The 12,466-nt window shown below is 37.1% G+C and overlaps 1 protein-coding gene across 1 annotated transcript in view; it reads right to left on the reverse strand.

The window, feature by feature from the left end:
• Positions 1–221: 221 nt before the first annotated feature.
• kcp (kielin cysteine rich BMP regulator) overlaps positions 222–12,466 on the reverse strand; it is a 90,228-nt gene continuing 77,983 nt past the window's right edge. The window contains exons 44-48 of the mRNA XM_056477804.1: positions 10,780–10,891; positions 9,359–9,460; positions 7,828–7,992; positions 4,444–4,741; positions 222–1,393 (exon numbers count right to left, since the gene is read on the reverse strand). Of these exons, the coding sequence (XP_056333779.1) occupies positions 1,176–1,393; positions 4,444–4,741; positions 7,828–7,992; positions 9,359–9,460; positions 10,780–10,891 (895 nt within the window). The 3' untranslated portion in view covers positions 222–1,175. The remainder of the gene's footprint in view (positions 1,394–4,443; positions 4,742–7,827; positions 7,993–9,358; positions 9,461–10,779; positions 10,892–12,466) is intronic.

Here is a 12,466-nt window from a genome sequence, read left to right on the forward strand (position 1 = left end):
ACTTTTGACCTCGTCAGTAGGGAAGAAAGTCACACAGCAATATTTGGTGCACTCATTAATAAATCTCTTTGCTCTTTCAAACTATTTATTTAAAATGAGCTGAAACAACACAATTCTTGAGATTTCATTGGGACAACTTAATTTTTTTATGTTCAATCCACATAAATTTGTTAGAAGTGTTAACTTAATCAATTTGTGTTGGGACGACATGAATGGTGTGGAACCCTTCATTTTTTACAGTGCAGATTTACTGGCTAAATCTTGTTTATTTTGAATATATCTGACTAAGACCTTGCTGATGTTCACTGAAAACATATTTTGTCCTTTATTTTTGTAAAAAACATTAAACTGCATGTTCATTTGACATTTCAGCTCCATCAAAACAACAAAGCAGTATGTCGAAATGTTCTAAAATCTTTCAATATGTTGTATTATTATTAGCAATATGCATTAATTTGATAAAACTTATCAATCAAAACACTGAAAACTCTAATGTGGAAGTGAAAAATAAGGTTTGGCTATTAGCAGTGGGACATAAATAACAGTGTTACTTTCATCCCCACAGGAACTCTTGCTGTTTAAACCTGATTTACCTTTAATCTGAAAAACTTAGACATTGCAAACGTTATTGCACTAAATAACCTGTAGATTGATCATTACTGTGACACATGAAAACAGAAACACAACTTGTAATAAGGAAACAAGAACCGCTACAGTCATTTACTTTCTGCATATAAAAACTGAAGTTCGAAGCTAACTGCAGGACATGGTCCCAAAATTAGCTGATATTTGGCAGCTCCATCAAGAGCCGCATGCTGAAAGTGTTGTTATAGCCTGGAAAGCAAATGTTGTCAGGGATTTGAGAAAATCGATTTGTTACTTTCGTCCTACATTAATTTCGTCCCCGCTCTCCCCATCACAATACCTTTTTATCCATCAGCAGATGACTGGATTGAATCAGATATTCGAAGTATTGTTGATAGTATTAAGAGTAGTTGAAAAGTAGTATATTTAAAAAAATATGTGTACTAATGAATCTGCAAGAACTATTTTGATCAGTGCCTCAATTTGTCAGGATGTCTTTAAATTCTTGTTTTGATCAGGATTAATGAATAAAAACCAGACTGAATCCAATTCAGACTTGGCAGACAAACTGATTTGACTCCACAGGATGTTCAGAGGTTGTCGTGGATAATTTTCGGGCATTTTTCGGGGGTGATGCAGTGGGCGTTGTGCTCCACCAGTCCAGCGGGACACTGGCATCCTGGGACGCAGGGTTTAAAACAGTGAGCCTCGATCACGCCGAGTGGCACGTCTTTATTAAAACACGTCTTGGGACACGGCGGGCCGCATTCGTCAAACACATAACCGCGATCCAGCGGGCATCCCACCGCTGCAGGGGTGGAAAAAAGAAAAGACAATGTCAGACTGCAGCACAATAAATCCCAAAATAAGGAATACAAAGTAGAGATACTTCTTAAACTTCTTAAACTTTAAGATCATTGCTTATTTGCATTCTAAGCTACGTAAATAAGAGTTCAGGAAACTGTGTCATGAAGCACAGTATGAAAAATGGTCAAACTTTACAATAAGGTTTCATTAGTTAATGTATTTACTAACATCAACTAATATAAAACAACACTAATGAAGGTAACACTATAACTACACACTATGATCACTTATTAAGCATTAGCAAATAGTTAATTCATTATTTGTTAAGCATTAACTCTACATTCATAGACGTTTTTTAAATACAGCTACAGATACTGTAATCTTGGCTTAAATGCACATGTATAATGTGCGCAATGATTGTTTTTATGGTTAATTTTTCATGACTAAATTAAGTATTGCATTATTGACAAATCATTTGTATTTAAGAGTAGTTTGGGGTTTTTAAGAACATTCAGAATGAGTTAGTAAATGATTAATCTGCTTAAAAATAAGCTGTTCAAGTCAACATTTATATATTATTTAGGCATATACTAATAGTTAATTGTTTCTGTGAATAAATGCTTTACTAACACAACGTCATCCAGTTTTTTGACCTAATCTAAATTGAGGACTATTTTGGCTTTATAAATCCCTTATAAATGACAAATAAAGGCTCAGTATCAAATGAACAATAATCTTTGCAATCTTATCTAAAAAGTAAAATTACTGTAAAGTTTAAACATTGCTGAATAACAGGAGTGCCAAAATATAACAGAAAATTAAATAAAAAACAACCAAAATATAATATGATACATTTCAAAGTTATTTAGCAGTTTAAACTGTACAGTAATTTTATTTTAGTTAAGATTGCAAAGATTTATTTTTCATTTGATACAGTTTTATTTGTGGTTCTTCAAATGAACAGAAGTAATTTATTTTCTTTTTTAGAATATAACTAAACCTTTAATTATTATTAATTAGGGATTTATAACGCATAAATAATACCCACTATAGATTAGGTCACAAAACTGGATGAAGTTAAGTTAATAAAGCATGTGTTAACATACAAATTAACTACTATTATATGCCTGGATAATAAGATATATAAATGTTAATTTGAATTGTTTATTAATCATTTACCTATGGACTCTGAATAATCTTTAAAAACCAGAAACTTCTCTCAAATAACTGGTTTGTAAATAATTCATAGTGTGGAGTTATTATAAATTGTTACCCAGTTTTGTGATCTAATCTAGTGAGGACTATTTATGCTTTATAAATCCCTCATAAATGACAATTATACATTATACATGTGCTTATAAATCAAGATTACAGCATTTGTAGCTGTGTTTATAAACTGTTTACTAACATCTATGAATGTAGAGTTAATGCTTAACATATCATAAAATAACTATTTCCTAATGGATAATAAATGATTCATAGTGTGTAGTTATTATAAAGTGTAATCCTTTATTTTCATTAATATTAACAAAGAATAATAAATTATCTAATAAATGTACTGTTCATTGTGCAACCCATGCAGGCTCATTCTAAATACGTACCTCTACAGACGTTTCTGGAGACCGTGAAATATGTCCCAGCGGCATGTTTTTCTGCAGTTTTTGTTTTCGCGAATGCACGGGAGGGCGCTGTGTATGCTATTTGAGATCTCAAATTTCCCTCACGAGTGCCATTCGTGCCTGCTGTTCTCGCGTAAAGCCACCAGAGGCCGCTGTTGACTGACTTTTTGACAGACTTTTTGACTGACTGAGCCACCCTCCCCCTTCCCTAAACCCAACCAATTTTATTGATTGACCCGCCCACCCACTTCCCTAAACCCAACCAACACATTTCAAAAGCAATCCAAAAAAAGAAAAGCCCTCGTCTGATTTTTTTTACCACGTATTCAGATTTGACCACATTCTCACCCTGCTATTCACTTGTTTATTTTATTTTTTGGATTCTGGTTTTGTCTTACCTGCTTTCTGGAACTGTTCTTCACCAGACTCGAACCCCTTAGTCATGGTCAACTCCTCTCTGCGTCTCAAGTCTGCCGACGTACATGGCGCGCTAACAGGACTAACTGGTTGCAGCCGGAATGCCGTCCATAAGGAGGTAAGTGGTCAGCTGGTAAGCGAATGGCGTCATACGCCCCAGAACGTTCGTTTAAAAAAATGAAATGCAGCCATACGTACCTCTGGCTACGTAATTCGCGGTCTCCAGAAACGTCTGTAGGGCTACGTTTTCAGAATGAGCCTGCGTTGTCATTGTTTGTTTATGTTAGTAAATGCATTAACTAATATTAAAAAGATGAAGACCAAAACAATAAGCATTTCAGTCAAAGGAACAGAAGGTCATTCCAAACCTGTGATTTCTACAATACTGCGTGTTTACATTGTCATTCAAGTGACCCAAAAATGACTAGTCATCCATGAAAGACAAATGCATGAAAGGAGAATTTCAACGGGCAATCGCTTCAACCCTGCAGCTAAAATTGCTCTTCAGTTTAATCCTGAACATGGCAAGAATCAATCTTGACATACAGTGTTTTAACACTTAAAGGTCCTATTTAAAGTTTAGAAGATTTAGAAGATATAAACCTGATATTAACATCCAAAGTTTGTCATTTCCACCTAAATGGATCAAGATTTCTGGATCACCTCATACTTCAGTTTCTCATCAAATCTTCTGACCAATCAAATGCTCTCTAGTATCTGAAATGCCCCGCCCCCTTTAAGACCCTTCTGATTTGCTTTTCATTTGATGCGCTTGAGCTCAACCACTCTCACTGGCAGAGCTGTGATAAAAAGGGGAGGAGCTACTCTATGTCCCGGCCTCTTTTCCATGTTTCAGTTGAGATTAGGTTAAACATTGAATAAAAAAAAAATACACATTTCAAAGCATTTCACGGGACCTTTAAGAGTATTTGTACTAAAAATTCTTATACTAAAACATACTTAAACACATAAGTTTATGAAACGTCCCCTCTAATTAGGCATTTATCTTACTCACCACAGAGCGTGGGCGTCCTCCACTGCAGGATAATCCCAGCTTCACGACATTCAGACGCGTAAGCCTCCAACACGTCACACAAACAATCATCCATGTTGGACCCGCAGGCACACAGATCATACACACATGAGGCGAAGAACATCTCGGGCAGCACCAGTTTATGACAGCGCTCAAACACAGGAGACTTCAGCACTGCACAGCGAGAGTTTGCTGTCTTACGAGCAGAGTATCCGGCCTCCTTACACGGGCTAATGTTCCTCACGTCAGGACACTGAACACTTGAATTTCCATTGCCCACCTGAAAGGAGATTCATATTTAATATTAATGGTAAACATTTGAAATGAAGGATTAATATGCTGTACTGAAAGCTTCCTAATTTTAAATGTTGTTTGCAAAAGAAAATATATTTTTTTAATTATTAGTTGACAGTACTTAAAATAAGTAAGTAAACCGGTTTTAAAACGATTAATTGACTTTACTTATAGGGTCATGAAACACCTAAACACATTTTTGAGATGTTGACAGTCATATATATGTCCCATGTTGCTAAAAGTACTATTAGGACACATATATTTAGCTAAGTTTACAAAGAAATTGATGAGATCATTGTGTAAATTCAAGCGTGGAGATTGGCTGTCTGTAACGGCCAGTACAAAGTGACATCACTGAGTTTCCAGCACATACAGTATGTTTATTGATTCATGAGAAAGGCTTGGTTAGAACCAATCAGCGCGCTCTGTTGTGCCCGAGATGCAACTTCATTAATATGCATGACATTCAAAGACTCTTTTTACCTGTTACAGTGTTCAGAGAGACGCCACGTTGTGTTGCCAACTGCAATTCAAGCAAGTAGTAGAAGAATTGCTTGGAGACACGGGTCGCCAGTGTTGCGTTTATGAATGTGCCGCAACGAAGATTTTTGTTTTTATTCCCCCACGATGAGAGCACAGCTTGCGTGTGGACTCACATGCGTGGATTACAGTGGTCTGCTAGCAAGCGACAACAATATGTTTGTTAGGAAATTTTTTACCTGAGAGCCTTTCGAATCTGGAAATGGTGAAATCCGGATTTGCCACTTGTCTTCTTTTAAAAAATAGACACAGTTCCAGTTCGTGTTGATTGTCCTGTCCATACAAGTTTGGTAAGTGTGTGATCAGCGTTCTTTGTTTATGTTTATTCAGATGGCAAAGTTAGTTCGTATCGTCAGGAGTACTCTTTCAGTTTTTAAAGACATGGCTTAGTCAAAATGATTTAGTTACTATTCAGTTTCAAGTAATATCACTACAATATTATGGACTGAAAATCCTCCACTTCCACAAAGCTCTCAGATATGCTTTAAATGCTTCTCTCCGAATCACTATCTATCTCCCCTGCATCTGTGTTTGTGTTGCGCTGTGAAAATCAGCGTGTGCACGTAATGAAACTCCCGTTTTCATGCAAACCCTTCCCTCTTTCGCCACTCGACAATCCCACCTAAACAAAGCTGGACTCACACACTTTTAGGGGTGTCAAAATTAATTGTTTCTTCGGAGCCCCAGAATGCAGACGCAGACAATTCAGTATCGGTTTAGTAATAATCATAACTGGTTATTACGTACTGATGTCATTTATCTCACATGCGCTATATTGCGGTAGCATATGGCGAGGGAGGCGAGCGCGAGTAATTAAAACACTCCTACTACTTAAAACACAGAAACTCTGCATAATTCACTGCGTGTGTGTTTGCTGGACAGTCTTTCACTGACACTAAAGGTACAGCAGAAGCTATTTCACTGCTGAGGAGAAAAATGAAAGTAAACTCCATTTCTCTCTCTCTTGCTCGCTCGCTCTCTCTTTCACTGTGGACCTTCGACCTGCTGGCGTGAGGTATCTTTTCTTCTCTTCTTGACTGTTACAGCGATACAGACATGAGCGCGTTTGTAGAGTGAGTTTTTTCTTCCGCATCTGTCATGGATCAGCTATGATCGCCGCTGCCGTTTATCAGTGTTTATCATCAGTGAACAGCGCCAGAGCGTTACAGCCAGTCGCAGCCCTTTCTTTCGAGTGCATGACCAATCATAGGGGTATAAGAACTGGTGGGATATTTACATTTGTTTATTAGCTATAAATGCTCATGTTGTTTGGTGCATGTACTTGAGTTTTTAAAGGTACATTTCATATATCTTACTGCTTGTCTTGAAGGACAAAACTGTATTACAAATAACATATACATATAAATATATTTATTAATTTTAATACAAGAATTGTTGTGCTGAGAAGTAATATATAATTGTATGAAAAGCATCATCAATGCATCGTAATGCACAGTAATATCGAATTGAACCGACTCGATGGCATGATAATCATAACCAAACCGAACTGTGAGACCAGTGGAGGTTCACACCCCTACCCACTTTCCTGACTTTTTTCAAACTAGAGGTGTGAAAACACCCTGCTGAGACAGGGGGGTTTCATGGCCCTTTAAAATAAGTGAATAAACCTGTTGCCTTAACATCTTTAAGCAAATAAACTATGTGCATAATTATTAATATTAACTTAAATCAACGTAGCAGTTCCATGTTACAATGGGTTTACTCACATATTTAAGTAAAGTCAACTTGTCGCTTTTAAGTCAACGGGTTTGCTTATCTTTTATTTAGTAAGTAATCACTTTTTACAGTGCATCCAAGGACAAGGACCAAATATACATCGCAGCATCAGGTCTTTTCTCTCAGTGTCTAAAGCAGCATTTATATATCTGGTCCTTCTAAACCCCGCCTTCCTGAGAGCCCACTCTAATCTAATTGGTCAGATTTGGCCCAGTGTGTTGCAATTGGTCGACTGTTTACAGTGCATGTCACAAACCAACTACCTTATTTGAATTTCAGCTCTTTCTCACTTTGATCAAGACAGTAAAGATAATATCCTGTCAACACAAATTAAACTTTTCCAGGCCTCTACAGTGAGAGTCAAATTCCTGGGGAGCCAATGAAGACCATATGGTGGCATTATGCAAAATATATGGTGGCAAAGGCTGGCATTATGGCATTATGCAAATTTGCGACAAGCCCAGATAGATTTGTCCAGAAAATAAAGCTGGAAATTCTGATTACTCCTTTCAAGGAGCTTAGAATTGGTTCATTCTTTAGGGAAACTATAAATAAAGTTACATGCAACCATATTAAACACTACATCATGTGCAATATCTAAACAAGAGTAAGCGGGGCACTTTAATTCAATGCATTAAAGATGTCATGTCAGAGCTATTTAAAAAAAATGTTTTTCAATATAAACAACCGCTGCCCGCATTCTCTACCAACAATTTTTACTCATGCAACTACATAAACTACAAACCCACATGCAAATAAATATGCATAGGTATAAGTATTTTTTATTGTTTTAACCTTCCAGCTGTTTCCGAATGCTGCTTCAGAGGTGGCGATTTGTCCAGTGCGTAGTTTCATATCATCCTGAGGGTAATTATTGAAGTTGCCACATAAACCGCACATGTGGTTCTTGTATGTACCGGGAACACTGACTTCCAGATGGGAACGGCCATTCCACAACACCTTAAATCACAAACATTGTATAGTCAAATTGAAAGTCCTATCACATCCAAATTGCTTATGAAAATGAATGAAAGCTGGCTAGACATATAGGTAATCTAGTGTGGGAAGAATTGTATTAGTAACTTGAATTCACATTAAATTGTCTGAGTAGAGCTGTGATGAAAAGTTTTTTGAGAAATTGATTTTGCATTGATTCTGAGATTTTCAAAATGCATCGCTATTCACTCTTGAATCAATTTTGAGCATACTTTTTAACAGCTCTCTTGAATCAATTCTGAGCTTAGTTTTTAACAGCTTAGTTTTTAACAGCAGTTTAACAGCAGCTGTATGCTTACAAGAGTGCTCATAGTGACCTGTATTAACATTAAGCCTGTGACATAAAAGCCAACTTGCATAACTCACCAAGCCAAAGCTGTTAAAAACTAGCCCATAGCACCATTTGCTGTTAAAAACTAGCCTAAAGCTGTTAAAAACTAGCCTATAACACCATCTGCTGTTAAAAACTAGCCTAAAACTACCCTATAGCACCATCTGCTGTTAAAAAAAATTGCCTAAAGTGCCACCTGATGTTAAAAACCAGCCTAGATAGCTGTCTGCTGTTTAAAACTAACCTAGACCGCTGTCTGCTGTTAAAAAACTAGCCTAGGGCGCTGTTTGTGGTTAAAAACTAGTCTAGAGCACTGTCTGTGTTAAAAACTAGCCTAGAGCAACTTCTGTTTTTTCTAAAACTAGCCTAAAGAAACGTCTGTTCAAAATTCAATTCAATTCAAAACTAGTCTAAAGTTGTAAAAAACTAGCTTATAGCACCATTTGCTGTAAAAAAAAATAGCCTAAAGCTGTTAAAAACTGGCCTAGAGTGACATCTGTGGTTAAAAACTAGCCTAGAGCGACTTCTGCTGTTCAAAACTAGCCTAGAGTGCCATCTGCTGTTAAAAACAACTATAGAGTGCCGTAAAAACTAGCCTAGAGTTCTGTCTGGTGTTAAAAACTAGCATAGAACTCCATCATCTGCTGTTCAAAACTAGTATAGAGCACCGACTCTTGGTTAAAAACTAGCCTAAAGCAACATCTACTGTTTATTACTTACCTAGATAACCATCTGCTGTTCAAAGCTAATCTCAGAATCGATAAGAGAAAGAATAATCACAGAATCAATTTCTCGAACATTTTTTACCACAGCTCTATATGTTCTTCTCTAGAGGACAATCTAAAAGACAAGAGATGTCTCCAAACCTCTTAGTTTACTCTATCTTTAATCTGACTGATATGCCAAGAAGAAACATTTAAGATATTGAGATCTAGATTATGATGTTAATTTCTAATATTTGGTGATTGTACCCAGAGTAAATATATGCACAGACTGTACCTTTAACCCAACATTGGTGTTCAGTAGGATAGTGTTGGTTTTGCGCTCCAGATAAATATATGGCTCTTTAAGATACGGCAGGGAGACCGGCTCATAATCAACCTGTAGGATTAGAGAAATGATGAATAAAAATAAAAATCATTACAAATTTGTCAATGTTCAACACGCATTAATAAAATCATACATTTCCAGTTTAGCTGCATATGACACCAAAATCACCAAAAAGAAAAATGAAAAGAAGACCAATCACATCAAACTATCATTCAAATATGACAATGACATCATGATTATTAGTAGAATATTAAAGGTTCAGGACACCCTGGAGTACTTTTTTAAAAACATTTTTAACAGATATGTGTGTGTTGAGCATCAGTTTAGACAATGTTAGCACCTGTCAGCTTTACTCATGGGGAAAACTGGATAACTGAGATTTTGTCAGCTAATTTCATCTTCCGGGTTTAAAATAATTTTTGTGGCGGGATCAAAATCGGTGACGTAGCGCGAATCTGCTAGTGGAGTGATGATGCGTAGGTTTCTCATTATTATTCAAAGCGGAGTTTTCTTATCCTATGAGAAGACCCTGCTCCTTAATTATCATTGAGAGGACATGCTTTCCGAAGGCAAGGCAGACCTGCCAAGCTGTGACCCAATGACTGGGTGAGACCGCGTCTGGACGGCACAGGTCGTATGTGTTTGTTTCCATGATCCACGAGGTTTGTTGTATGGCTTTCCCTGTGATTCTGTCAGGCCCGATACAGCAAAGCTGTTGGTTTGCAGCAAGCATATTTGTCAGGAGAGCTGTTCGAGAATTGGAGAATGGTGGACTTTGTCTTTTATCAGTGAGTTCACTATTATTCAGACACATCGCCTGTATCCCTGCTGCCGTGTTCGCCTATGTTTAAAATCCTCCAGATTACCGGCAGGGTTAATAGTTGAAATAGACAGGGATAGAGACCTGCTGCACTGCTATCCACTGTGTCTGCATTCAGACCCAGGGATTCAGGAGGAGAAGTCCTCCTCTTTTATAGTGTTTATATAAACACGATTATCTTCATGATGTAATAACAAATTTTGGTTAGGTGTATACAAAATTATGAATAACAAATGTATCAGGGCATTAAATTACTTAGTTTATTTTTTTTAATTTAATTTTGTAAACTTTAAAGTCATGCATCTCCTCATGGCTTGTGTCTCATTTAGTGAGCCGACTGACAGTTGTTCGCTCCCCTTTTTCCCCTGCTCTATTGGCCACGCCCACTCCTCCCTCTGCTCTCAGCGCTCCACTCTCATTATGAAGCATTGTTTGAAAATATTCTGCGGTAGACTTGAACCGAAAGAGGGGGGGGGGTTCATGGCCCTTTAATAATGATTTAAAATGTAATTCTAATAAGGTTTAAAACAACAATGTAAAAACCTACTACCTTGACAATCCAGTCCTGAAAAAGCTGTACCACAACATCCCCAATAAACACGGTTACTTCTTTAGTCCAAGAAACTCCTTTACGTCCCCGGTCCTCATTAGACACATGGACACTAAAATACACACAAATGTCAGCATTTAGCATTTAATTATAAATGTATGGTTACATCCATGTCTGTTCAACTCATAATTACGATCTTTTATGTCCTTATAGAGTTTGTGCTGCTTTCATGATGCTTTTTGAATTTTGATCAGACCCTGGTCATTAAAATGGGAACAGTTGGTTTCTTATCACTTTTTAATCATGAAAAAACAGCCAAATATTATAGCATTTCAAATGAACTGGTTTGCTATTTTAATATACAGTAGTGTGCAAAAGTCTCAGACACCCAGTTACAGTTTTACGGGTTTTTTTAGTGAGGGTATAATGACATTATACATTACTTCTCATTCTTTCATTAAAATATAATCAGAAAATACAGGTTCTAGTTGGATTATTTGGGGCTAATTGTTTAAGACATGAAAGAAAGAGTTAGAGAAAGATGGAAGAATGAATAAAAAATACTGGAGTTTCTGTCTTGGCTCGATCTGTATTTCTGTTATGCCGAGTTCAGACTGCATGATTTTAGCCCCGATTTTAACTCGCTGACAGGTTTTGAGAAATCGCCTACAAATGCCTGAAATCACATGCAAATCGGTGCTCATTCACGTGAGAAACAATCACACAGTGTGAACTATCAAAGACACAATCTGAGAGAATCTCCGATGAGTGGCCGACACCCGTGAGATATTTGGCATGCTATATATATCTGGAGCTGTCGGCAATTCAAATTATGCCATGTGAAATGTGTTCTGATTAAAAATAACATCGCTGATTACCTACAGCCAATGAGAGAGCAGCATCCACTAGTGTGGGAACCTGCAGGCCAGCGGGAGGTTGGGGCAGAAGTTAAAAGCGCTCATTTTCAGTCTATTTGGACCCAAGAAATGGAGGAAAAACTAGTGTAAATTTGGCAGGAGCACCTGTGGTTGTTTGAAGTGTCATCTGAGCAATATCACAACCGGGTCCAAAAAGAAAAAAAAAGTTGAGGAGAAATTGCTAATTCCCTTCAAAACCCAGGTGAGCTAAATATTTTATATAAATTATTACTTATATAACTACATTTTCTACCCCACTAAAGGCTTCTTTCTCATTATGTAGTTCATAACAAAAGATATACTACGTGACTGCGTTGTTCCCATGTTATTTCTTGCGTGCATTTGGTTATGAAACATAGTTTGTGGACTGAGACAAAGTTGTTGGCGATTCTCCTATTGTAAAGTCACGCAGTGTAAACCCTCTGTCGCCGATCCATCCTACAGTGTAAACACAGCACAGACAGAACGCTAGCCCAGATAGTCAAGCAGTGTGAAAACATCTGTGACACGACTACTTTAAAATTCCTGCAGTCTGAACTTGGCATTAGAGCTGAAAATTACAGACAGATTTAAATTCGACATGTAATTCCTACTAGAAAGCACCTCATTTGTAATAGTTTTGTTTTTTGGCATGATAATGGACCCAAAGACACTGCTAATGTAATGAAATCATATTTGCAGAGAAAAACAGCTGATGAAGCAAAGACTGTCATGAAATGGCCTCCACAGAGTCCAGACCTGAATATTATATACAGTACACATAGGCAATA

The sequence above is a fragment of the Danio aesculapii genome, chromosome 18, assembly GCF_903798145.1.
Source record: "Danio aesculapii chromosome 18, fDanAes4.1, whole genome shotgun sequence".
NCBI classification, from domain to species: Eukaryota; Metazoa; Chordata; class Actinopteri; order Cypriniformes; family Danionidae; genus Danio; species Danio aesculapii.